The sequence below is a fragment of the Alexandromys fortis genome, unplaced genomic scaffold (assembly GCF_014885135.2).
Source record: "Alexandromys fortis isolate MF-2015 unplaced genomic scaffold, M_Fortis_MF-2015_v1.1 scaffold_26, whole genome shotgun sequence".
Lineage (NCBI taxonomy): Eukaryota > Metazoa > Chordata > Mammalia > Rodentia > Cricetidae > Alexandromys > Alexandromys fortis.
The window spans coordinates 7,543,452-7,569,527 of NW_026067894.1; the positions used below are offsets into that span (position 1 = coordinate 7,543,452).

The following is a 26,076-nucleotide window of genomic DNA, read 5'->3' on the forward strand; positions in this document are numbered from 1 at the left end:
AGAGTTTCTCTGTGGCTTTGGAGCCTGTCCTGGCACTACCTCTGTAGACCAGGCTGGTCTCGAACTCCCAGAGATCCACCTGCCTCTGCCTCCCGAGTGCTGGGATTAAAGGCATGCGCCACCATCGCCCGGCATTGCATTACATCGTTAAATGAGCTGTATAGGTAGAATACCCTGAACAAGATTAGAAATATATGTACAGTATGTTTTAACAAAATTAATCTCACACCGGGTGGTGGTGGCGCACACCTTTAATCCCAGCACTTGGGAAGCAAAAGCAGGGGGATCTCTGTGAGTTTGAGGCCAGCCTGGTCTACAGAGTGATTTTCAGGACAGGCTCCAAGCTACAGAGTTACCTTGTCTCGAAAATTAAAAAAAAAATTAATAATAATAATAATCTCAAATTTGTATACAATATATAAAAGTCCAATCAAATATAAAACATTTAAAACTAGTAGTTGCTTTCTAAAAGTAGATTCAATAATCCACTGTTTTATTTTATCAGGATCCCTGGAACTAGAGTCACAGACAGTTGTGAGCTGCCATCTGGGTGTCTTGGAACTCACAATATTGACCAGGCTGGCCTCAGACTCAGAGTCCACCTGTCTTTGCCTCCCAAGTACTGGGATTAAAGGTGTAATCCTAAAAAATGTTCTGTGCTCTTTTGTTTGTTTTTGTTGTTTTGTTTTTTGAGACAGGGTTTCTCTGTGTAACAGAGATAGCTCTCCTGGAACTACCTCTGTAGACCAGGTTGGCCTTGAACTCACAGAGATCCACCTGCCTCTGCTTCCCCAGTGCTGGGATTAAAGACACCCATCACCTTTTTAAAAAAGGTTTTGTGTGTCTGGGGGTGTTTTGTCTACAAATACGTGTATGCACGCAGCTTTTGAGGAGGCCAGAAGAGGGCATCAGATCCCAGGAACTAGAGTTACAATGGCTGTCAGTTACCATGTGGGTGCTGGGAATTGAACTGGGGTTCTCTGCAGGAGCAGCTCCTCTTAACTGCTGAGTCATCTCTCCAGCCTGAGTTGTGCTGTTTTTGACAGCATTATTCTATCTAGCTGGCTCTGTGATACAAACTGTGGTCCCTGCTTTTTTTTTTTTTTGGAAGCCAGAGCAGGAGAATCACTTGAACCATCCATTCATGAGTTGGAGAGCAGTCTGAGCAACACAGCAAGAACGAACAGTTTCTCAACAGTGTGGCAACAGTAAGCGTGCCCTCAGGAGGCAGCTCCCGTGTCTGCAAACGTCTCTCCAGGTGTTTCCTCTTCATCTGTTACCAATAAAGGCTGTTTGTGCCCTAAAATAAATAATAACTAAATTAATGTAAAGTTTTACTTTGAGAAAGGGTTTCTCGTTCTCAACAGACTGTCATGCGGTCACAATATGAGGAGGGGCAGAGGCCCTCACTGAAGGCTGTTATTTACTTAGTTTTCATTTCTGCTGTTTCACTTTTGTTTTTGGAAGGGCTCTCTCAGTAGTCCTGGTCCTCCTGGAACTTGAAGCCACGCACACTGCTTCAGCCTCCAGAGCCCGGAGGTTACAAGCCGGAGTCACCATGACCGGTTCTCCAAACATGTAAAGCCATTTCCTCCGCTACTCACAAATGTCACATGAAGCAAGGACAGTGCCCTGAAACTGAGCACCGGGTCAGCTGTCAGCGCAACAACTCCGGATAGCAATAACAAGAGGTATCCGGGGACCCCCGAGTGGCCACCCATGCGCTTCGGTTCTGCACCAACCACTCACCAGGTTCTCTTGTTGTTTCGCTTTAGGTGCTGAGAGGTCAGAATCCCGGGCTGGGAGATGGGGCCAGTTTTTTTGTTTGTTTTGTTGTATTAGACAAAGTCTCCCTACGCAGCCCTAGCTAGCCTGGATTCGGCTGTGTAGACCCGGCTAACGTCAAACTCACAGGGATCCTCCTGGTGAGGCCAGTTTCGAGATGAATCTCCTGCCAGTTCCGGACTGCCCGAGTCACACCCCCGTGGCGTCAACCCCGGAGCCCGCTGGCGTAGCTGCCAAAGTCCTAGGATGCCAAAGGGGCAGGGCAGGAGGAAGACAGACGGGGGCCAATGGCAGTCCAGCGCCTCACCTGGGTGGACACGTGGGTCCAGGTATGCGGCGGCCCCGCCCTGGCCCAGCCCGGCGGACTCCGGGCTCCATCTGGGAGCGGAAATTCCTGCAGGGGCTGGACGCCGCGGGCGGAGCTCAGCATGGAGCCCGTGGACGCCTGGACCCCTGGGAAGGTGGCAGCTTGGCTGAGAGGTTGGTGAGCTGGGGGCAAGGGTGGGCTCGAAGGGAATAGAGTGGTGTCCTTTGAACAGAAAGTAGGGAGGGGGCAAAGGAGAAAGAACCTGCCGAGTCTGTTAATCAACAAGTATTTATAGACGGTCTGCCAAGTACCAGTGTACCAGGCTCCCCTGAACAGGCACCGTGCTGGTAGACATAGGCCAGGCCACACCAGACGCAGGAAAGGGTCTTTCCACATCTTTGTATGGCTTTGTATGTTCAAGCGCCTGCCAGGGTGGCGACGGGCAGGTGCAGTAATAGGCAAAACAGGGTGGCCATGGTGGCCCACGCCCCCTTTATCTCCGTCATCTTCCCTGTGCCCCAGGGCCCTGCCAACTGTTTATTAAGCCCATTTTTCGGAAGTGCAAACATGTACAGGGCCAGGAAGTGATTTGTTCAGTCTTGGAACAGGGCTGTCCCTGGTGTCGCTTCTCTCCTCAACCTGAGGCTGGCAGTGAGAGAAGCAGAAACCCCAGCCATTCTGAAGGGGGGGGATGAACACAGCCCCACCCTGGGGCTGCCGTCAGAGGGAAGACCACTCCCCGGGCGACCAAGAGACACAAACACAGGCAGACTCAGAACTGGGGGCTTCTGTGACCGCAGCAGGGAGCGGGGAGGCTGGTCATTGCTTTCACAGGGGCAACTGGAGCTCCCTGGAGGCCGTTTCAGTGTGAGCAGCCCAGCCGAGCTGCAGTCATGCTCCCAGGCTGGGGCCCAGGCCAGTGCCGCCACTCAGCAGGTGTGTCAGCACAGGTCTCAGTTTCTCTTCCATGAAACTAGACAAGATGTGACCATGCTGGTGTGACTGGCAATGTGTCACTCAGTGTTGGTGTCTCCTGGGAGACCTTTAACATGGGGAGGAAGTTGTCCAAATAACCCTGGCTGAGTGAGCTGCCAGTCAGGACTCTTACTGTCACAGGACGACTGAGAAACACCCGATGACTACACACATTCCCCAGGGACATTCTAGCCTGGTGGGGTGGGAGGTGTGAGCAAGCCACTGTCTCTCCCTCCATCAGGTCTCCCATTGTGTATCAGGGATGATACATAGTCCCCGCCTTCTAGAAACATGAAGATCAATGTGCCGATACGTGTAGTGATATTTTGTTTGTAATAGCTGACTCTGGGTTTTTAGTAGTAATACCAGTTAGAATTCGTGCTACAAATATGGGTGAAGTTCTTTTTATTTATTAATTTTTGAAGCAGGGTTTGTTTCTCTGGGTAACAGCACTGGCTGTCCTGGAACTTACTCTGTAGGCCACAATGGCTTCGAATTCAGCGATCCCCTTGTCTCTGCAGTCCAAGTGATGGGATTAAAGGCATGCACCAGCCGGGCGATGGTGGCGCATGCCTTTAATCCCAGCACTGGGAGGCAGAGGCAGGCGGATTTCTGTGAGTTCGAGACCAGCCTGGTCTACAGAGCTAGTGCCAGGACAGGCTCCAAAGCCACAGAGAAACCCTGTCTCGAAAAACCAAAATAAATAAATAAATAAATAAATAAATAAAGGCATGCACCACCACACTTGACTCAGGGTAAAGTTCTTGAAACATCGCCTCACACAAAGTCAGGTCACAGTGGACAGCCTGGCAATAGTGTGATGGCTGTTAACTGCCTGACGGTGGACCAAGTGTTTGGCACACATCAGTCGTCTAAAACACATGGTTAGAAGGCAGATGCTTTCATTGTTCCCATTTTATTTATTTTTAATCCCCCCCCCAAGACAGGGTTTCTCTTTAGCTTTGGGGGATCTGTCCTGGAACTAGCTCTTGTAGACCAGGCTGATCTTGAACTCACAGAGATCCACTTGCTTCTGCCTCCCGAGTGCTGGGATTAATGGAGTGGACCACCACCGCCCGGCTTTATTTTTAAATTTTTATTTCCTCTCCAATGCATGCCAGAGTAACTGGAGAGACTTTGACAGCCCAGGCCAGCACAGTGCCTGCAGCTGCCACTCGACTTTCCTATATATGTTGAAAATAATAAATAAATAAATGTTTATTTCCTTAATGTATATGAGTATTTTGCCTGCATGTATGTGTGTGCACCTTGAGTGCGCTTACAAATGGTTATGGGCTACCACCATGTGGGTGCTGGAAACTGAGCCAGGGCCCTTGCAAGAACAGCAAGTGCTCTTAACCACTGAGCCAACTCTCCTGTTTTTGTTTTGTTTTGTTGTTTTTTGGAGATAGGGTTTCTCTGTAGCTTTGGAGCCTGTTCTGGAACTCACTCTATAGACCAGGCTGGTCTCAAACTCACAGAGATCCGCCTGCCTCTTCCTGCCTCTGCCTCCCTAGTGCTGGGATTAAAGGGCGTGCACCACCCTCACCCGGCTGCACAGGACTCTCTTAAGTGTTAGCTCCCACTCAGTTTTCCCTGCCTCCGGGGTGGGGGTGGGGGGTCCTAGGAAACAGGCTCAGGTCCTAGGCAAGAGCAGCATGTCTAGTTCTCAACCACTGGAACATCACGCTCGCCTCTTTTGTTTGTTTTATTTTTTGGTAACTGGATTGCAAGGTGTTTGAGCATGAATTTGGTAGATGGCAATGCCAGCAGGTTGGACACACTTGCTAGAGTGGCTGCTGTATATCATTGTCAACTCAGTAGCATCAACTGCGAGATGGGACAGAAGCCAGCCCGGGTCTCAGGGTTGTCATTAGCCACAGGTAGGAGGGGAAGAGCTCTGATGTAATGGAACCTCAGAGTGGTAATGACAGCTGTTTCTCCACGCTGACCCCTTGCTCCAGGCCTTGATGATGCTCTGCAGGACTATCCCTTCGAGGACTGGCAGCTGCCTGGAAAGTACCTGCTGCAGCTTTGTCCCCAAAGCCTTGAGGCTCTGACTGTGTGGCCTTTGGGCCACCAGGAGCTCATTCTAGATGGGGTGGAACAACTTCGGGCCCTGGTGAGTAAGCACTGGCCATAGCATCCGCCACACTGGTTGTAGCATCCGCCAGTCTAGGGGTTTGCCCACGTGGGCTGGCTGTTGAGGGGGCAGTAAGATGCTCGTTTTTGATGCAGGGCTCCAAGCTACCTACAGAGAACCTGCAGAGCCTGGCTCAGGGGCTGCTAGAAAGGACCCAGGCCTTCCAGAACTTGGTCCAAGGCCGGTTGGGCAACTGCTCCGAGACTCCCTCTGATGTCCTCACAGCTGCTGTGGAGCTGATGCGGGAAGCCCAGGCCCTCCTCTCCTGGCTCAACAGGTATTAGGGATGGGGTAACTTCTGACCCTTCTCATCCTGGGGCCTCGGACTGAAGAACAGTGCTTATCTCTGGATCAGATATGTCAGAGCAAACCCAAGAGTGTGCAGGGACACTAAGCCACCTTGCTTCTCACCTCGCCCTGGAGCTTGTCATCCCAATGGTTTTATCAACAGTTGAGTTTTTGTTTGCATGTTTGACATTAGTGTGCATGGGGGTGTTTGGGAGGTTGGGGGGGGGTTGCACAGGAGTGTGTACGAAGGTCAGAGCATCCCTTGTAAGAGTTAGTTTTCGACTTCCACCATGTGAGTCCCGGGTATTGAACTCAGGTACTCAGACCCTCACCACTGTAGGCAAGCACCTTACGGATAAATAATCTCCCCGGTCCCTCAACAGCTCTTGGATAGAGAGCTTCCCCTCTGCGGGCAGTTGTCTGTCCTACATGTCCTATCTCAAGTATCACCTCCTCAGGGACGCCTGTGTCACCCTTACATATGTAATACTCAGAACAGTTGAAGTTAAGTCATTAATAATAGGACTGTCTGTTTGATGGCTGTCTCCCTGGTATCAACAACAGGGCCTGGCACACACGGGACAAAAAAGTCCTGTGCTGAGCCCAGCGCACTGAGGTAGGAGTTGTCACCACTTCTCAGGTGAGGAATTATTTCCAACACAGTGTCTTAATTGTCTTTCCTGTCAGGTACCTCTTCTCCCAGTTAAATGACTTCTCTGCCTGCCAAGACATTGGTGTGTTGTGCCGGGAGCTGGGCCAGGTCTTGCAGGAGGTAGGAGGACAGGGGCCACTCCAGGTCCCAGAGCTTTTTATAACCCGTGAATCAGACCAAGATTAGGTGTGAGAGCTGGGGGTGGGGAGAGCAAGCAGAGGAAAAGGCCTGCCTCTGGGAATGGGGTAACAGGCAATGGGGTGGGCCGTGGGATGTCTCTGGCAGAAGTTCAGGTGCCGTTTGGGAAAGGTAGCAGGAGAGGATGTGGGTAGTGATTGAGTCAAGTGTCACGTTGGAGAAAGGAAACCTTGGCGTTGAACACTGAGACCATTCTAGTTCTGCCAAGGAGACCAGTTAGAGAAAGCAAGTGAGGAACATCCAAGGCCCTTCTCAGCCTCTCTCCGTGTCCTCAGGAGAAAATGGCCCCCATTGCTATCTAACAGGGGGCTCCTGTACTCTCTGTTTTCAGGACTGCCCAGAGGCCGAGAAGGAAAGCAGCATCCTGAGGATTGTGAGTCTCAGGGCTGGGTGGGGAGGCAGAGGATATGGACTCGGACTCAGCCAGACAACCTGCCCTCTTCCCCCAGTGCAGTCACGTGGCCGGGATCTGCCGCAACATCCTGACGTGCAGCCCAGAGGAGCTGCTGGAGCAGAGGGCTGTGCTGGAGCAGGTGCAGCTGGATGACCCTTCAGTGAGTTGACTCCCACCTTTTCCTGCAGCCGCCCACAGCCTTGGCTGAGCCCTGAAGTATGGTCCGGGAGTCCCAGCATCTTGTATTGCTTAGTCTGTTGTGTACAGGTGTTTAATTGAGGGCCCAGAGGACCTACCTGGCGTCTCACCTTTGCTGGGCACCTTTCCCAAGCCAGAGGGGCTATTTAGCATGGCCTGGGTGACATTCCAGCCCTGACACGGTTCTGAAGCAGATTAATAGAGATGGGAGGGAATGCTTACACTTTAAACTTGACCAGTTAAGAAAACCAGAGTTAGGGCTGGAGAGATGGCTCAACTGTTAAGAGCACTGGCTGCTCTTCCAGAGGACCCAGATTCAATTCCCAGCACCCACTTGGCAGCTCACAACTGTCTGTAACTCCAGTTCCAGAGGATCTGACACCTTCATACCAAATGCATATAAAATAAAGTTAAATAAATATTAGGGCTGAAGCCATAGCTAAGCGGTTAGGAGCACTGACTGCTCTTCCAGAGGACCAGGGTTCAATTCCCAGAACCTACAGAGCAGCTAAGAACTGCTTGTAACTCCAAGATGTGACATTCTCACACAGACATACATGAACACCAATGCACATCAAATAAAAATAAATTATTAAAAAAAAAAAACAAAGGAAACCAGAGTTGCTCCCCCTACCCCCCAACCCCATGCCATCCCCCATTCTACCTTCAGGAAAAGTTCTGAGACTCTGTTACCTCAGAAATCAGCGACACAGCTTTCCTGTGGCCTTATGGGTTTGTGTGTGTCTGTGTGTGTGTGTCGCCAACGAGCCCAAAGTTACACAGCAGTTACAATCCCATCTTGAGGCTCTGTACCCATTCTGTCTACCTTAGAGTCCTGGTACCCAGGATGAGGTCCTGCCCATTGGCTCTGCTCAACCCCGGTTTTCTTGACTTAGTTCCTATCTCTACAGGATCTAGAAATCCATACCACCAGCAACTGCCTACACTTCGTGTCCCAAGTAGGTGCCCAGGTAAGAGCCCCACCACTCTCACCACCCGTGCCTACCCTGAACTCTCAGCTGCAAGCCATGCCAGCTTCAGGTCCAGGAAAGCCCCATTCTCTGGCCCCATTTCTCCTCACTCTAGGCTCCCGCCAGCTCCCAGCTCCTGCCAGGAGATGAGATTGTCCAGATCAATGAGCAGGTGGTGGTGAGTGAGGGAGCGGGCAAGGTGGTGGGGATGGGTGCTGAGGAGGCTCATGGGGGCAACAGGAACATCGCCTGAGGGGTTTGCCCCTTGTGAAGACCAGGGTTGTGGGAGCTGCCTTGCTTGACATGAGCCAACACAGGAAGGTGTCAGGGTGACCCCTGGCCTTTCCTCCCCAAGAGCTCAGTTAAAGAGGCTCCTGGTGGCTCCCAGAAGGTGGACAGAGAGGGCACTCCTGACAGGGAAGAGTTGCTGGGCAGTTTAGAACCTCACTCAGTGTCCCTGTCCCCCAGGTGGGCTGGTCCCACAAGAACGTGATGGAGCTGCTGAGGGAGCCAGGAAGGGTCAGCCTAGTGCTGAAGAAGATCCCAGTGCCCGAGACCCCTTCTCAGGTACCTGCCCCCACCCCTCCTGCGTGCTTTCTCACTCCCGTGGGCAGCTCTGTCACTTTGTTTTTGATTGTTCCCAGACGCCCCTGGAATCCCCTCACCTACCAAGCCAGTCCCTGCCTCTGACCCCACTATCTCCCAGGTAACAAGCTCTGTCTACTGGGTGTGTCTGTTTTTTGTTTGTTTTGTTTAAAAAAAAGCTTAATGGGTACTACTTTTAAAAAAAAAATCAAAAAACAAAAAACCTTTATTTTATGTGAGTTGGTGTGAAGGTATCAGATCCCCTGGAACTAGAGTTCACCAGACTGGTCTTGAACTCACAGAGATCCACCTGCCTCTGCCTCCCAAATGCTACGATTAAAGGAGTGAGTCGTTGGGCCCAACTTCTGGGTATTCTTGAAGCGGGGACCATAGGCTCATCTCCTGTCCTCTTGTTTTCCGCAGGGTTCCGTCCGAAGGTCTCTTTGCCTTCAACCTGTCTGCAGATGGAAGTCCTGGAACCAGAGCTGCCTGGACAGGTAGTTTCCCAGCGCCAGCAGGTGGCACACGCTCTGGAAAAGGCATCTCCGTGCTGACATTCCTAACCACAGGCCTGGGCCCTGAGCTCATGGATTTCCCTTCTCTCTCTTCCCTGCCTGACAGACTCTGCCTCCCTTGACACTGAGTCCCTGCCCACGCCCCCTCCAGCCCCAGGCACTGTTTCAGAAATAACAGCAGAGTCTCCGGAGACATCTGAACACTCTGACCAGGTAAACTCAAGGACTCAGCAAGGAGGGCCATGGGCTCTGGCTCTAGAACCTGTTCTAAGCTCTTTGTGGTCTTTGCAGAGTTCCACCCTTGGTCGGAAGAAATCAAAAGGTATGAGCACCCCTGACTGGGTGGGGTCCCTCAGTGCACACGCATGCTTCCGACACAACAGTCTTTTCTGGAACCATGGACCCCTGTTTCTCGCCTAGGCCTCTTGCTAGCTCTGAGACTGAGAAAGTACCTCTGATCTCAGATGGTGTGTGGGTGTGCATGTGTTTGTGTACGTGTGTGCGTGCATGTGCGTGTCCCAGAGCTTCCCAGAGCACTCTACCACTACGCTGTATGTCCAGCCTCTCTAAAGTCACTCCACCTGAGGCCATTTGTGACATTGTGAGCGCAGAGTGAGTTCAGACAGTTCTACTGGGGATTCCCATGGCGGCAGGTAGACTGAGGGAAGGATGCTTGCTGGGCCCTCAGCATGCTCTGCTCTGTCGGGGCAGGTATGGCCACAAGGTTGAGCCGCCGGCGGGTGTCCTGCCGGGAGCTGGGCCAGCCGGACTGTGACGGATGGCTTCTACTACGCAAGGTACCCGGTGGCTTTATGGGCCCACGCTGGCGCCGCTGCTGGTTTGTACTCAAAGGACACAACCTCTACTGGTACCGCCAACCCCAGGTGAGACCCCATGAACACTTGCATAGGTACCACGATAAATTCTTATTTGTTTGACACAGGGAAGAGCCATACCTAGCCCTAGGCCTTAGTATTCCCATTTGTAAAGTGGGGTGGCTTGGTAGAGAAATGAGTTCATCCGTGTGTAAGAGAAGGTTGTACTGGCTCGGCAGTCAAAGCACTGGCTACTCTTGCAGAGGACTGGCGTGCAGTTCCCAGCCCGCACGAGGTAACTCACAGCTGTCTCTAATCCCAGTTCTGGGAGATTCAGTGCCCCCTTCTGACTTCTGTGGGCACCAGGCACACGTGTGCATAGACACGCATCAGTCTTGGCTACATAGCAAATTTCAGGCCAGCCCAAACAACAGAGTGAGATTCATGTCTCAGAAGAAAAGAGCCCGTGAGATTGCTTGTCACCAAACCTGATGGCCTGAGTGTAATACCCATTAACTCACATAGTCTGGCAAGTTGTCTTCTGATCTCCATGAGTCTTGTGGCATGGGTGGGTGCACACACACGCGCACGCATACACACACACACACACACACACACACACACAGGAGATAAATGCAAGCCATTTTTTTTTTGTTGTTGTTTTTGTATTTTCGAGACAGGGTTTCTCTGTGGCTTTGGAGCCTGTCCTGGAACTAGCTCTGTAGACCAGGCTGGTCTCGAACTCACAGAGATCCGCCTGCCTCTGCCTCCCAAGTGCTGGGATTAAAGGCGTGCGCCACCATCACCCGGCTTGCAAGCCATTTTTTTAAGTGTAGGGAAAATTATTTTTATTCTCCTTACCTCCCTTTTCTTCTGATATTCTATCCAACTTAGTGATGGGCCGCTCAAACACTTATTCACTCAGTAGACATCCAGGCGCCTACTGGACCCAGCTCTGAGTTAGAGCCTTGGGGGCACAGGGGAGATCTGGATAGTCCCTGCCCGTCTTGTAACTTAGAGGCCCAAGGGGGGAAAGGCCCAAAGGGGAAAAGACAATGGGCCATCTGCTAGAATGAAGGGACTTCCAGGCAACGTGTAGGAGCCCAGGGAGGTGTCTGATCTAGTCCAGGGAGTCCAGAAGCTTCTTTGGAAAGTTGTGTTTGAATGTTTGTCAGGTGAAAGGGGAAAGAAAAACCAGGAAGGGAAGAGACTTAGGACACAAAGCAGCTCCTGGGAGAGGATCAGTCTGACCAAGCTCCTCCCCTTTGGCTATCTTTCTGGTACCTTTGGTCTCCTTTCCCTGCTCAGAGGTGCCCCTTGGCCACACCTCCTGCCCTGAACTCTAGAAAGCCAGACAGGTAACTAGGGAGCTTGAGGGCTCAGTGGCTCCATGCTGACCTGGGGCTCCATGGCGACCTGGGGCCCCACGCTGACCTGGGACTCAGTGCTGACCTTCTTGTTGTGATCCCCCAGGATGAAAAGGCTGAAGGGCTTATCAACATCTCCAACTACAGTCTGGAGAGTGGACAGGATCAGAAGAAAAAATAGTTAAGTCTTGAGATGGGATGGGATGGGGAGAAAAAGGGAGAGGAAGGGTGGGATAGGGTGGACATGTGGCAGGTGGATGGGATTCCTGATCCAACCTCTCTCTGGGTTCTGAATGAGCATGCCCAGAGGAGGCTGTGACTTGGTTTTGCTTGCCGGCAGTGTGTTCCTGCTGACCCATGACGTGTACAAGCCCTTCGTCTTTGCTGCTGAGACCCTGTCTGATCTGAGCATGTGAGTACCACTTCCCTTTCCCTATTCCCATGAGGTCCCCAGCTTCCACATGCTCAAAAGCTGGGCTCAGGAGACTGGACTCAAACTGCAGCTCTCAGAAAGCCTCAGTTTCGTCATCTACAGAATGGGCAAAGGAGAATTTCAATCTAAGTTGCTCTATGAGGGTCAGATCTGTGGATCTGGGACATGGTGGTTCACCCCTTTAATTCTAGCACTTAGGAAGCTAAGGCAGGAAGATTGCAAGTGTGAGACCAGCCTGGGTTACATAGTGAGTTTCAGGTCAACCAGAGCAATATAATAAGACACTGCCAGGCGGTGGTGGCAAAAGCCTTTAATCCCAGCACTCAGGAGGCAGAGGCAGAGGCAGGTGGATCTCTGTGAGTTCGAGGCCAGCCTGGTCTAAAGAGTGAGTTCCAGGACAGGGTCCAAAGCTACACAGAGAAACCCTGTCTCAAAAAACAACAAAAAAAGAAAGAAAGAAAGAAAGAAAGAAAGAAAGAAAGAAAGAAAGAAAGAAAGAAAAAAGAACCTGGAAGAGAACGGAGAATAGAGTCCAGTATAGAGAGCATCCTTGCTTCCTTATACTCAGACTCCAGTACCGTTCAAAAAAGTTCGGGGAAAAAAAAAAATTAAAAACTGTAGGTAAAGGGTGAAAAGCTCAGAGATAAGTGGCCTGCAGGGAATGGGAACCCCACAACCCACGTGCTCCTTCCTCTACAGGTGGGTACGTCATCTCATTACCTGCATTTCCAAGTACCAGACTCCAGGCCAGGCAGCCTCTGCCAGAGAAGAAGGTGAGCATCACAGCGTGGGAGAAGGGGCCCAGACATCACTGAGTTCCTGCCTTTCCCAGGCTGGATGCTGGAGTTCGGATCCCCTGGCCCACTCCCTGGCCTCCCTAAAGCCACTATGTGGTTCTCCGACTCCCCACTGTAGATTGCTACAGCGAGACAGAAGCCGAAGACCCGGATGAGGAGGCTGGGTCCCGCTCCGCTTCGGTGAGTAGTGTCGCTTCACACGAGGACGTAGGGGCTGGGCAGCAGAATGTGGGGGGCTCTGGGCAGCAGGATGTGGAAGGCTCCGGCTCATCCTTGCTCTCATTTGCCCTGACGCAGCCTAGCCTGGCTCCAGCTTGGAGTGACCCATCACCCACGGTTTCACCGTCGCAGAGTCCGAGGACGTCCATTGGCTCTTCAGCAGGTGCTGCGCGGGGAGAAGGGCGCTGGGCTGCGTAGATGTCCCGAATATGTTCACGTGTTCTCATCCTGCATCCCGCTCCCACAGACAGCAGTGACAGGGTGCTGGAAGGAATGGTTCAGGGACTGAGGCAGGGGGGTGTGTCCCTCCTGGGGCAGCCGCAGCCCCTGACTCATGAGCAGTGGCGGAGCTCTTTCATGCGGCGCAACCGTGACCCTCATCTCAATGAGCGAGCGCATCGCGTGCGGGCACTACAGAGCACGCTCAAGGTGAGCTGGGAGCACTGAGCATGGGCAAGGATGAGGCTCTGGGCTTCTGGCCCTGGTGTCTGGTTCCCAGCGCCACTGTGAGCTCCAGACAGTAGACTGAAGGCTTTCTGATTCTGGGACCCAGTTCTGGGCTTCATACTCTATTTGAGGCTTAAGGGTTTCCTGAACCAAGTTCTAGAAGGTTCCGTATACAGAGACTAGATACTAACCCAGGCTCTTGGGCCGGGGTATCCTGGTTTTGGGTTCTGTCCCTCCTGAGGTGAATTTTGCCGTCTATTCTCATTTCAGGCAAAGCTGCAGGAACTGCGGACCCTGGAGGAAGTGCTGGATGACCCTGAGCTCACGGGAGCAAAGTTCCGTCAGTGGAAGGAACGGAATCAGGAGCTGTACTCAGAGGGCCTGAGCACCTGGGGAGGGATACGGGCCCAGAACAGTTCCTCAGCCCCAACCTCTGACTCCAGAGGTCAGTCCCCACAACCCTTGCCCACTGCCTCTGACCCCGAGGAGCCCTCTCAGCTTTTTCCTTTGACCTCAGAGAACAGCCTCCAGCCTCCTGACCTCTGACCCTGGCTAGTGCCTGGCTCCTGACTTCTGACCCTGAGGGCTACGTCATCCCCAGCCTCTGACATGTCTAAGACAGCATGCCCAAGGGGTCTGTGTGAGGCTGGAAGTAGTGCTGGTCCTCGGCATTACCCGCAGACCGATCCCCCTATCCTGGGCTTCCACAGTTTCTGCTCTTGTGTCCCCTGGAGTGGAGGGAACATGGCCTTCCTCTCTGTGCTGTAGAGATCCCCTAACCCATCCTCAGATCTGGGATATATCTGCCTCCCGGGTCCTCCGGAAGGGTTTCCCAGACCACATCTGGATGGGCATTTATTTCACATGAGAGATGCTTTTCTACCAAATAAAGTTGATTTCTCCACCATGAACCCTGTGTCTTTGCTGTGAATTGGGAATCTGCACATACCCCCCCCCACACACACACACACAGGGGTGAAGAGCTGTCCCGCTCGAGTGAACACTTTCCATCACAGGGTGGGTGACAAGCTCCCTGTGTAGCTCATTACCCTGAGTGTCCACTCAAGGCTCCTGTGACAGGGTGCTGGACTCTGTGGTCATTCGTCCCTTTGCTCATCTCACCTTAGTCCTGGGAGGTCAGACCTGCTCCCCTGTTCTAGCCCCAGGGAGGGACACTCTTCTTCAGAGATACGAAAACTTACCTTTCTGGAAGGACCGGGTGGGCAGCTGTGGGACAGGTGGCTGAAGGCAAAGAGTCCCGGGCATCTCTTCTTCACTCAGCCCCACCTCTAGTCCCTGGATCCAGAAAGGGGACCTCTGTTCACTGTATTCAAATGACACGGGAGTGCGACCTATTCCCCTGCCCAGCCTCTAACCTCTGACCCCATCCTGAAGCCAGTGGCTTTTTTTTTTTTTTAAATCCAGTTGGAATGTCTTGGTGGAACGCAGAAGGGTATATGGGTAACAGCTGCCTTTGTGACCTCACTTCAACGGAGAGAGCCTGCCTGCAGCAAATCTCCACTGGAGAGAAGGGGACAGAGCAAAGATGTCTGAAAATCAAAAATCGTGGCTGCAGCGGCCCGAAACCAGCAGGGTAAAATACTTGAACACTACGGTGGGGAGGCCCTGGGTTGGGCAGGGGCAGTGACCACACTAAAGGCCTGCTCCTGTCCCCTGTAGAAAAACAACACCTATACACTCATGGGCCATCATGAAGAGCAAGTACTCATCAGCCGCAGGGACATCATAGACAAGAAGGTAAGGACAGGAGGAAGGTAGGGACAGGCTGGGCTGAGACTTAAGTGACCCCATAGTTCCCTTCTGCGGCCCTCAGCCCTTTAAATGTCCTGAGGACCTTCGTTAGGAGCTAATGCCCACTGAAGTGACTCCTCATAGGGACCCCTCTGTTGTGATAGCCACTCACCAGCAGATAATCCAGGACCCCCAAATGTCCCCAACAGCCAACTCTCTTTTGATGATATTTGTTGTGACTTCTTCCCTGGCAACAATAGCACCCTCTAAGGCAGACCCCCAGGTAGACACCCCCCCACCCTCCACCCCCCACCCCCGTTCCCAGGGAACAGGGAGTAAATCGTCCAGGCAGAGGCCACCTGTGGTGACACCTGCCTGAAGCAAGGTCTCCATTCCCTCCCAGGATGCCTTGGACATACAGGAGTTCATCACTACCTTGTTTGTCAAGCAGTTGCTTCGACATCCCGCCTTCCAGCTGCTGCTGGCCATGCTGCTAGTGACCAACGCCGTGACCATTGCTATCCGTACCAAATCTTACCTCGGTCAGGTGGGCTGCTGGCCTGATCTCTACCCCTACTGGCTCTGACCTGGGACAAGGTGCTTCCTTTCCAGGCCCTTGACTCCTGATGGTTGGATTGGATGTTCTTCAGGACTCGGGTCCCCAAACAGGCCTAGTGCAGCAAACCTTTTACCCTAATGTTCAGGAGGCAGAGGCAGCCCGATCTCTGTGAGTTAGCAGCCAGCCTTGTCTGTGTAGCAGGTTCCCGGCTAAGCAGACTGCATAGTGCGATTATGTTTAAATAAGTAAATACATAAAAAAGACAGTCTCCGTGGACCTTCATGGGATCTGCCAGTCAAGAAAGACTTTTTGGGCTAGAAATGGCTCAGTGGCTAAGAGCACTTGTTGCTCTTCCGGGGGATCTGAGCTTGGTCACCTGAGTATGGATTTCCAGAACCCGAATAAAAGCTGGATGCCACAGTCTGGTGTAGGTGAGAAGAGCCTTGTAGCTAGCTCAGTGAGGACCCTGGAGGTCCATGCACCAGCCATTGTTTTGTTATGAATGCAGATGGCCCAGGATTCTGATAGTGAACTTGAGCGGGGGAGACAAAAGGAAAGGGGGGGGTAGAAAACAGAGGGCGCAGCAATATAGTTTTTCTTTCATTTTGCACGTGTATATGTGTGTGTGTGCATGTGTGCTCACGTGCATGCATGTGTGTGTGTTTGTTTGCATGTGTACATGTACCATTGCAAGAATGTGAAGGTCGAAGGATGACTTCCAGGAACCGACTCTCTCCTTCCACTGTGGGACCCCACTAAGGTTGCCAGGCTTGATGACGAGCACCTCTACCCACTGAGCCACCTTGCCAGTCCCCGAGGACCTTTTTTTTTTTTTTTTGGTTTTTCGAAACAGGGTTTCTCTGTGGCTTTGGAGCCTGTCCTGGAACTAGCTCTTGTAGACCAGGCTGGCCTCGAACTCACAGAGATCCGCCTGCCTCTGCCTCCCGAGTGCTGGGATTAAAGGCGTGTGCCACCACCGCCCGGCTTGGCTCGGAGGACCATTTTGTAAAGTGTTAAAACAAGATCTTATGGGTCTCAGTCAAAAATGCTGGAACTGGGACTGAGAGTGTAGTTCAGTTGGTAAATCAGAAATTCAACATCATCCTTGGCTACATAGTTTGAAGCCAGCCTGGGCTACATGAGATTGCCTCAAAGAATATAGTAGAACAAGAAAAATAAGCAAAGCCTGAGACCCTAGAGTGGAGTTTGTGACTGAAGATCAGAGCCTAGAAGGCTGTAGGTGCAGCTGGCCGGCCGTAGTGAGTGTGGACAGCAGAAGGCCCACATACAGAACAGGGAATCTTTTGGCTACTGGGGTACAGAAAGAGAAGAGGCAAGATAACTGGTTTCCCGGGGTGGACCCCATGGACTGAAAGGGGGTCACAGCTATAAGGAAGCTGAGAGAGCAAGATTGAGGTTGAGGAAGAGTGAACTTGGTCTTGGACAGAGCGTAGCTACCAATCTGCCAACCCGTGCACCCAGGGTACATGTTCTGGATATACAGAGGGAGGACGCCTCTGACCTGACCCAGAGAACTTGGAATGCTGCAGCCACAGGGGTGGTTGGGACCAGGCTAGCAGAGAAGTTCACTAGGGTCTGGGGTCCTGCAACTCCTGGGGGGGGGGCGACTTTTTATGTTTTTGTTGTTGTTGTTGTTTTGTTTTTTTTTTGTTTTCTTCAGTTCCAGAGTCTGTTTAGCCCTTCCTCCACCCCCTTTCCCAAATAGCCTACTCTAGAGGCTGGGGTGAAGGCCCGCCGTGTGCTTCTGGGCTCCTAACTCCCCATCTGGGAGATACGACAGAAAAGGACAGAACAGTCACCTGACCCAGCACGTGACTGCACTTAGCACTGCCTGGCATATGTGCAGAAAGTAGTTCCTAAAGAAACCCATAGAGATGCTAAGGTGTAAGAGTAACAGGGGTACTCCCCACACCCTCTCTCCAGTCCCCCACACCCTCTCTTCAGCCCCCCCACCCTCTCCTCAGCCCTCACACCCTCTCTCCAGCCCCCCATACCTTCTTCCCAGCACCTCCATTCTTTCTCCAGCACCCCATCCTCTCTCCAGCCCCCCATACCCTCTTCCCAGCACCTCCATTTTTTATCCAGCACCCCATCCTCTCTCCAGCCCCCACACCCTCTCCTCAGCCCCCACACCCTCTCCAGCATGGCTCAGATTCTGCTCACTGATGCCTCTGCCCCTCTCTTTCCTGGCAGCAACACTATGAGCTGTTCTCAATCATAGATGACATCGTGCTGACCATCCTTACGTGTGAGGTTCTTCTGGGCTGGGTCAATGGCTTCTGGGTTTTCTGGAAGGTAAGGTCCCTGGAATTTCTGTCAATATACCCTCACCTCATCCCTCCTTGGGGTCTGCAGGCACATCAAGTCTTTGTCCTGAAAAATAAAGGGTTTGTATGGAGAGAGAGAGTGTATCAGTGTGAGGGGCCTTGTGGGGGAGATTTTAGAGAGATCTGTGATTGGGCAGAACGTACGTTGTTCAGGAAGTGCCCCTTCTATGTGTTTGAACCCCTGCTCTTGCCTCCCCAGCTCTCTCTACTCACACGAACCCTGGTTTCTGTCTTTGGGGAAATGGAGTCAAGGAACTGAGAGTATCTATCTTAATTCACATGGTGCTGGATCAGAACTCCATTATCTTTTAATGTAATGTAGTAATTTGTTATGTTTTATTTGGTGTGTGTGTTGGGGGGAGAACTTGTTTGGTTGGTTGGCTTGGTTTTTCCAGACAGGTTTCTCTGTGTAGCCCTGGCTGTCCTGGAAATTAGTTCTGTAGGGCAGGCTGGCCTTGAACTCACAGAGATCCCATTGCCTCTGCCCCCCCATGCCCCAGTGCTGGAATTAAAGGAGTGCGCCGCCACCACCACCCAGCTTGTATTTTAAGTTTTATAGGCTCTATAGTACTCACCTCAGGTAGCCAGAAGCACAGCCAGCACACAGATGGGTGGCAATGGTAGCATTCCAGCATAGCTCCCCGGTCACCTGTGTGTTGAAGAAGTGTTTGTTTGTTTGTTGTTTGTGGGTCTTATTAAGTTACCCAGGCTGACCCCAAACTCCTGACCTCTAGTGATCCTCATGCTTCAGCCTCCCAGTGATCAGCTCTAGTCCAGTAAGATTCCACTTGCCCAGGCACAGTCTGGAGGCTGAGGTAGAAGGATACCTGGCCTAGGTCGTGGGACAGACAAAACCCTTCACGTGTGGACCCTGCAGTTTGAGTTTAATGTAATTTTCACATCTCCCCGCTGATCCTCCCTCTTCCCTTGCTTTCAAATCACACACTGACTCTCTTCAGGAGGTCTCTCCCAGGCTGGGCTTTTGCTGCTCTGTATCTCCTTCCTAGGTTCTAGAAATTCTCTCTGGCAGAGTTAAAGAGTGTTCTCTATCCACCTCCCTCAAAAGAGTCTATGAACCCAGCATGACAAAAGCTGTATCCCCAGAACTTGTGACACCCCCACCTGCACCACCTCCATCTCCTGAGTGACTGGGATGACAGGCCTTGATTCCACAGAGAGGCAGCCTTTGTCTCCCAGTGTGTATGGTGTGTGGCATAGACTCAGTGAGGTGAGTAAGACTTGAATTTATTTGATTGCCTCCCAAGGTGAAGAGCATCTTCCATAAAAACAGAGCTTTCTTTTTGAACGTTTACCTCAGTCACACGTTGAACAGAATGCTGTAGAAAATCAAGTGGAGTCCTGGATCGGATCCAGTCCGATCATCCCTCACCCTCTTGCCTTCACTCACCTCTGTAGTAATCTTCTAGCCCCTATTTATCCTCTCAGCTGCTGCTTTATAATCCTAGGCACAGAGGCATGTATTTTTAGCACTCCCTTTTCTGACTGTAGCCTACTGTAAACAATGTTTGGCTCTTAGCTGGTACTTATGGGATCCTGGTAATCTTTCTCTATTTGTGCATGATGAATGGGCTGTAGCTTATGCTGCTGGTCTCTTGTTGCTGGATCTATTAGTTGTTTTCCACTTCTTTTGTATTTATATATTTATGACTTAGTTTTGAGACAGGGTATCACTATGTAACTCTAGCTAGCCTGGAACTCCCTCTGTAGACCAGGCTAAACCAAACTCACAAAGTTCTCATTACGTCTGCCTCCAGAGTGCTGCGACCAAAGATATGTACCACCAGGCCTAGCTACTTTAATGTTATTAACTATAATGTTGGTCACACTTTACACTGAGGCAGGAGCATCCAGGAGTTCTCAAGTCACCTAACTAGACAGATCAAGTCATTGGCTAAAGGGCTACCCTTGGATGTATGGGGGCATCTTCACTATGCGTCTCTGAGAAGGACTGTTTTTATAGGTATAGGACTGTGGTTATGTGTTTACAGCATGTTGGGGGTGACAGCCAGGAGATGGCAGCTGGCTAGCTTTGTTCTCAGAGGAACATAGAGTCTCCCATTGTGGCAGGCAGACAGGGTGCTCCCATGGGCTGGGCTTGACAGACCCTTTTGGGCTGCTCCCCCTTGCAGGATGGCTGGAATATCCTCAACTTCATAATTGTCTTTATATTGTTCATGGGATCCTTCATAAAACAACTTAATATAATTGCCGTCACCTACACTCTCAGGTGAGTTGGGAGCCCTGAAGGTAAGAAGGGTATCTATCCTGACCGCAGGAGTGAGTAAGGAAGTCACTACCATCTGGGACTCAGCTCTGCCTCTTTGGGGGAGAAGGGGTCTGGGAAGGGTCAAGGGACACCCCTGAGAGGCTCTACCACAGGGCACTTCGGCTGGTACATGTGTGCATGGCAGTGGAGCCCCTAGCCAAGATCATCAGAGTCATCCTGCAGTCGGTGCCAGACTTGGCCAACGTTGTGGCCCTCATCCTATTCTTCATGCTGGTCAGTGTCTCCCAGGCCCCAGCCTATCTCCTCCCCCCCCCCAACAGAACCTGCAGGGCAGTGGGTGGGGATGGATGCCTCGAAGAGCAAGGGGCTTGGGTTGGAGTCCTTGTGGGTCCCTGGGAGCATTTATTGGCATTCCTTTGCATGTCTTATCAAGCTCCAAGGTCACTGGGTGAGGTTAGGTGGGTTGTGGCCTCTTTGGCAGGTATTCTCTGTGTTTGGGGTCACACTCTTCGGTGCGTTCGTGCCCAAGCACTTCCAGAACATGGGGGTTGCACTGTACACCCTCTTCATCTGCATCACCCAGGATGGCTGGCTGGACATCTACAGTGACTTCCAGTGAGTACAGGTGGGGTTCTGGGGTTTCCTCCCCTTCCTGCTAGGGCAGAGGGAAACTGTGAGAGGGGTCCCTTGGAGGAAACTGGCCTCACAGGAAGTGACTACCCAAGAAAATCACGATACTTGAACTTTATTTCCACAGAAGCTTCACACAGTCACAGGAACGCCTGACCCTGTTCAGGGAGCACAAGGCGTAGCTGTGTGGCTCGGCCTTGGGCCAGGTTGTGCCTGAGGTTACTCGGTGGCCCCCAGCTCACACTAGAGCACAACCAACCACCTAGAGGCCTGGGAAGTTGGGGTTCAATCCACTCATTCTCAGACCTGCTCCCCAAGGCTGCTATTGTGTTCTGTTCTTCCTTCCTTCCTTTCTTTCTTTCTTTCTTTCTTTCTTTCTTTCTTTCTTTCTTTCTTATGTATACAACATTCCTTCCATGTATGCTTGCATGCCAGAAGAGGGCACCAGATCTCATTATAGATGGCTTTGGGCCACCATGTGGTTGCTGGGAATTGAACTCAGGACCTCTGGAAGAACAGTCAGTGCTCTTAACCACTGAGCCATCTCTCCAGCCCTGTTCTTCTCTTCTTATCTGTCAAGTTCAAGTCCGATTTCCTTCCATCCCACTCCCCTTTGTGAAGTAAAAGCCAAGTAGGCCAAGGGTTTCTTCAGTCATAGGGAGTGGAGAGCCTAGCGTTCAGGAAGCCGAGGTAGGAGAATCAGGAGTTCAAGTTCTGTACAGCCAACCTGGGCTGTGATAAGACCCTGTCTCAAAGAAGAAAAAAGGGGGAAGGGTGGGAGGAAAGGCACCTGGGGGTGGAGCTTAGTCGGTAGAGTGTTTACCTAGCCTGGGTTCAATCCCCCAAACCACACAAACCAAGATTGGTGACATTCACCTATACCGCACAGTCTGAGGCCAGCCTGAGCTAATTTGAGAACTAATCAAAAAAAAAAAAAAAAGGCTGACATGTTGGCACACATTTTTAATCCCAGCATTCAGGAGGCAGAGGCAGGAGGATCTCTGTGAGAACTCAGTCAGCCTGGTCTATATAGCCAATTTCAGACCAACCAGACTTACATGGTAAGACCTGGTCTCAAAAAAACAAAAACTAAAAAAAACACCAACAAATCCCAAACCACAAAAACTAAAACCAGCAAAAGGTGGGGTGTTAGGGCCCAGAGCATGGCTGGTCGCTTGGTGGAAGATGCCTTTAATCTCAACACTGAGGAGACAGAGGCGGTCTAATCCCTGAGGCCAGCCTGACCTACGTGGACTGCACAGTGAAGAGGCACTGGGCTTTTGAGTCCTTTCCCCTGCACCAGCCCTGTGACATTAGATAAACTATTCCACTGTGGGGCTCAAGCTTGAAGTGATCTTCCTGCCTTAGTAGGCTAAGTGCTGAGCTGACTGAAGTGAGCCACCAAAACTGGCTTGTTTATTTATTTGTATCTTGTAGTTCTGGATCTTAAGCCTGCTAAGCAAGCCTTCTCCTACAGAGCTATAGCTCCAACCTCTAGCTTTTAAAAGTTGGAGGAGCTGGGCGGTGGTGGCACAGGCCTTTAATCCCAGCACTTGGGAGGCAGAGGCAGGCAGATCTCTGTGAGTTTGAGACCAACCTGGTCTACAAGAGCTAGTTCCAGGACAGGCTCCAAAGCAACACAGAGAAACCCCTTCTCTAAAAAACAAAACAAAAACAAACACATACAAAAAAAAAGTTGGAGGGGTTGATTTACTTTTGTTTTGAAGTGGAGTCTAGTATAGCCCAGGATAGCCTTGAACATCTTCCCAAATGATCACAGTCATACACCATCCCCTGGTTTATGCTGTACTGGGGCCTTGTGCACCCGGGGCAAACACTACCAACTAAGATTCACTCCTAGTTTTGTTTTTTGGTTTGTTTGTTTTTGAGACAAGGAACTCAGGTAGCCCAGGCTAGCTTTGAAATCCTGATCTCCTATCTTTACTTCCTGAGTGCTGGGATTCCGATCTTCAGTTTACGAATTCATAATTAGAGACTCCAGGGCAATATTGACTACCTCATAGAGTGCCATGAGGGTCAGTCTAGAAACTTCTATAGCGCTCTTCTATTTATAGCAGATGTAAGCATAGCCTGTGCTTTATAATGCTGACACACCAATCTCCTGGTACGGCTGGTTTGAGTATTGGCTCTGCTGCCTAAGCAGGCAGCACAGCAGGCCTCAGTCAAAGAGCTGCTTCTGCAGCCAGCAGGAGTGGGAAATAGTCCCTTGTCTTAGAGATGAGAAGACTGAGGCTTAAAGGGCTAGGGAAATGACCGAGCTCCTGACTGCCGCCCGCAGGACGGACGAGAAGGAGATTGCCATGGAAGTCGGAGGTGCCATCTACTTTGCCATCTTCATCACCATTGGCGCTTTCATTGGCCTCAACTTGTTTGTGGTTGTCGTGACCACAAATCTGGAACAGATGATGAAGATAGGAGAGGAGGGGCAACAGCGTCAGATAACTTTTAGCGAGGTACATGGGATGGGGAGGACGGGAGGGAGGAGAATGTGTGCATGAGTGACTTGTGTACGTGTGTGTTTGCACACTCGAGTGCACGCAGAAAGCCAGATCCAAAACCTGGAGGCCAGACCTCCACCTCTGTAATGTCCACTCAGTGTGAGGCTCCTGGGGGCTGGGCGTGGGTTCCTAGATGTGCCATGGTAATTCAGAGCTGAGAGATGGGGTGGCATGTGGGCATTCACCCAATGGGATTCGGAAGTTCTTCCCTATGATGGGAATGATAATAGCACTCGCTCGCCAGGACCTTCGTGAGATATAGGATCTGATGAGTGCTTGCAAGTAAGAGCTCAAGAAATGAACTGGAGATCGGGCTCAGTGGTTAAGAGCACCGATTGCTCCTGCAGAGGTCTTGGGGTCAAGTCCCAACATCCACATGGCTACTCACAACTGTTTGTGACTCCATCCAGTTCCAGGGTATTCATAGCCATAGCCACCTTCTGGTCTTCACAGGCATTGTATGTACATGGTGCCCTTACTGACATACATGCAGGCAAAACATTCATATATTGGCTAGGTGTGGTGGTGCATGCCTTTAATCCCTGAAGTCAGCTTGGTCTTCAGAGCGAGTTCAAGCCACGCTACAGAGAAACCCCATCTTGAAAAGCAAAACAAAGCTGGGCGGTGGTGGCACACACCTTCAATCCCACCACTCAGGAGGCAGAGGCAGAGTCAGGTGGATCTTTGTGAGTTTGAGCCAGCCTGGTTTACAGAGCTAGTTCTATAGTACAGCCAGGGCTACACAGAGAAACCCTTTCTCGAAAAACCGAAGGGGGGGAAAAAAAGCAAAACGAGGGTGGGGGACTGAGGGAGGAGGGAGAGGAGGAAGAGGGAAGGAAGGAAAAGAAAAAAAATGAACTTAATAAATGTTAGCTCCTCAGTATTCACTTGGTAGAACTTGCTTTTAAAAGGTGCAGAATGGAGCCGAGTATTTTGGAAAGGTCAGAGGGCCAGGATCATCATCACCCAGAGTAGGTAGGGCTTTAAAGGTTTGTTGGGGCAAGAATTTCCAAAGGGATCCGAGAGGGGCTTCTGTCCCGCTTGAAACTGAGTCATCACATCCAGGAAGGGAGGCTAAGATTAGCTGGAGCTGAGGACCGGACCCAGTGAAGAGTAGCTAGCCTGGCTTGCTGGAGGCACAGATAAAATAAGGTAAAATGTTATAATACCAAAAGGGTTCAAGGGGCATGTACTAAGAGACTCAGCCTCCCTGAAGTCACGTGGCCCTGAGCTGCCTACCGTCTCCATCACCGTCCTCAGACAGGTACAGATGAAGAAGACTTTGCTGACGACCTGCCCTTGGTGCATTGTACAGAGGCCCGCAAGGAGACTTCTGGTCACCCCCAGGAGCCGCTGGTTGGGGGTCCCCTGTGCAACCTCACGGAAAAGACCTGCGATAATTTCTGCCTGGTGCTTGAAGCCATACAGGAGAACCTGATGGAGTATAAAGAGATCCGGGAGGAGCTCAACACGTAGGGGAGGGTACTGGGGAGTCAGCTAGGCCTAGCCTCAGTCAGGCCCATTTTCTAAGTAACTTGCCCAGAGTTCAAGCTTCCCAGCTCAGAAGCTGGTGTCCTGACCTTTCGGGTCGTGCCTTTCTCCCAGGAGGTCCCTGCATGGCCTGGGTTTCCCTTAGGGATGCGGCAGAAGCAGTGAGGGAGGAAGGAAGACGAAGGAGGGTGCGCACCAGGGAAGAAACGGAAGGGCTTCGGGGAGGAACACAATGTCTCTTCTACCCCAGGATCGTGGAGGAGGTGCGCTCCATTCGTTACAACCAGGAGCAGGAACAGGAGTTGTTGCAGAAGCACCCCTCCAAAACCCTGTCCCTCCACAGCGAGTCCTCCCTAGACATGCGTGAGGTGGCTACCCAGCAAGACTTGATCTCTGCACTGGTCAGCAGAGAAAAGGTGCGCATTCCCGTCCCTACCTAATCAACTCCTCCCCGCCCCCGCCTCCACCCGCAATACCCCGACAGGCACCACAGTCAAGATTCCCTTCCTTTTCCGGTTGACCCTCTAAAGTCCCCCCTCATCTCACTGGCACCCATTGGTCAAGTAGAGTCAGAGAGGCCCTGCTTCCTCTCATCAGGAGCCATCTCCCTCCCTCTTCCCCTTCCCCAGCACCTACAGACCTATCTTTTTCTTAGAGCAACTTTGCCAGCTCAGCTCTTCTTGGAAACAAGCCCTTAGTCCCACATTGGAAAAAGCACCTCTGTCAACCCATCTAGGGTGCATATGAGCGCCTCTTATCTCATGGGAATGGAGTCTTGGGAATGCCTGGGCTCCTCAGTTCAGAGTGGGTTCTAAGCATGCCAGAGTTACCCAGCAGGGGCAGCTAGCTGTTGACGCAGGAAGAGGAAGGGGCAGTCTGTCCCGTCCAGGTAAGTGAAATGACAAGAAGACCTTTTGGTTTGCAGGTTTATGAGTCTAGCTCAAATGTGCTTAGCAAACACAAGTTCAGCCTGTGAGAAGGCAGCATGGGAGCCAAGGGGCCTGCACACACACGGGATCAGCTGCTGCATCTTCCTGCATCCCTGACTGGAGCCCATCGCTCTCCCTTCCACCTGGGTGGCAGAGGCCATGGGGCTGGGACGGCGGCAGCATCTGCAGGGCTTATACCTGTGAGCCTGAGGTCCGGAGGAGTCAGGACAAAGGATTCTGGGCGAGAATGGAAGCCCCGCAGCAGGGATGAGCACCCCACAGCAGGGATGAGCGCAGAAAGGGGTAGCCAGGCGGTGCCCTAAAGATGACTATCCCTGCCATCTGCTCCAGCTGGAGCTAGACGTGGCCTGGGCAGACCCAAGCATTGAAAAGAGCCAGGCCAGTAAGGCTGTATGCACCAAAAATAAAATTTCATGTTATAATCAATTATTCTGACTGGCTGTTCTCAACCTGTTTTGCATCCTTCCCTTTGGTTTCCTAGGTATGAAAG

The 26,076-nt window shown here is 51.6% G+C and overlaps 2 protein-coding genes and 1 non-coding gene across 3 annotated transcripts; all 3 read left to right on the forward strand.

The window, feature by feature from the left end:
• The first annotated feature begins 2,123 nt into the window (after positions 1-2,123).
• Cnksr1 (connector enhancer of kinase suppressor of Ras 1) lies at positions 2,124-13,993 on the forward strand. The gene is made up of 21 exons (XM_050156293.1): positions 2,124-2,265; positions 5,032-5,189; positions 5,306-5,487; positions 6,186-6,270; positions 6,680-6,721; positions 6,798-6,902; positions 7,852-7,911; positions 8,027-8,089; positions 8,380-8,478; positions 8,556-8,617; positions 8,920-8,993; positions 9,118-9,224; positions 9,303-9,333; positions 9,723-9,895; positions 11,300-11,373; positions 11,534-11,605; positions 12,326-12,399; positions 12,542-12,603; positions 12,721-12,805; positions 12,890-13,071; positions 13,360-13,993. Exons 1-21 carry the CDS (start codon positions 2,214-2,216, stop codon positions 13,633-13,635), a joined length of 2,118 nt encoding a protein of 705 aa, XP_050012250.1. The 5' UTR covers positions 2,124-2,213; the 3' UTR covers positions 13,636-13,993.
• Positions 4,148-4,259, forward strand: LOC126510440 (small nucleolar RNA SNORA44). Its single transcript, XR_007594396.1, has one exon. It is a non-coding gene; the product is annotated as a small nucleolar RNA SNORA44 (small nucleolar RNA).
• A 543-nt stretch (positions 13,994-14,536) lies between the features above and the next one.
• Positions 14,537-25,829, forward strand: Catsper4 (cation channel sperm associated 4). Its single transcript, XM_050155612.1, has 11 exons — positions 14,537-14,683; positions 14,770-14,847; positions 15,245-15,388; positions 17,615-17,716; positions 19,899-19,996; positions 20,149-20,269; positions 20,478-20,611; positions 22,926-23,100; positions 24,406-24,617; positions 24,887-25,052; positions 25,562-25,829. Exons 1-11 carry the CDS (start codon positions 14,636-14,638, stop codon positions 25,610-25,612), a joined length of 1,329 nt encoding a protein of 442 aa, XP_050011569.1. The 5' UTR covers positions 14,537-14,635; the 3' UTR covers positions 25,613-25,829.
• The last annotated feature ends 247 nt before the right edge of the window (positions 25,830-26,076 follow it).

Excerpts from the sequence above, each read along its gene's own strand:
- Cnksr1 (XM_050156293.1), top strand. The coding sequence starts at position 2,214 with ATGGAGCCCGTGGACGCCTGGACCCCTGGGAAGGTGGCAGCTTGGCTG. Across the intron at positions 2,266-5,031 it reads GGTGGCAGCTTGGCTGAGAG|GCCTTGATGATGCTCTGCAG; the intron begins GTTGGTGAGCTG and ends CCCTTGCTCCAG. Across the intron at positions 8,618-8,919 it reads CTGACCCCACTATCTCCCAG|GGTTCCGTCCGAAGGTCTCT; the intron begins GTAACAAGCTCT and ends TGTTTTCCGCAG.
- Catsper4 (XM_050155612.1), top strand. The coding sequence starts at position 14,636 with ATGTCTGAAAATCAAAAATCGTGGCTGCAGCGGCCCGAAACCAGCAGG. Across the intron at positions 23,101-24,405 it reads GTCAGATAACTTTTAGCGAG|ACAGGTACAGATGAAGAAGA; the intron begins GTACATGGGATG and ends CACCGTCCTCAG. Across the intron at positions 24,618-24,886 it reads ATCCGGGAGGAGCTCAACAC|GATCGTGGAGGAGGTGCGCT; the intron begins GTAGGGGAGGGT and ends CTTCTACCCCAG.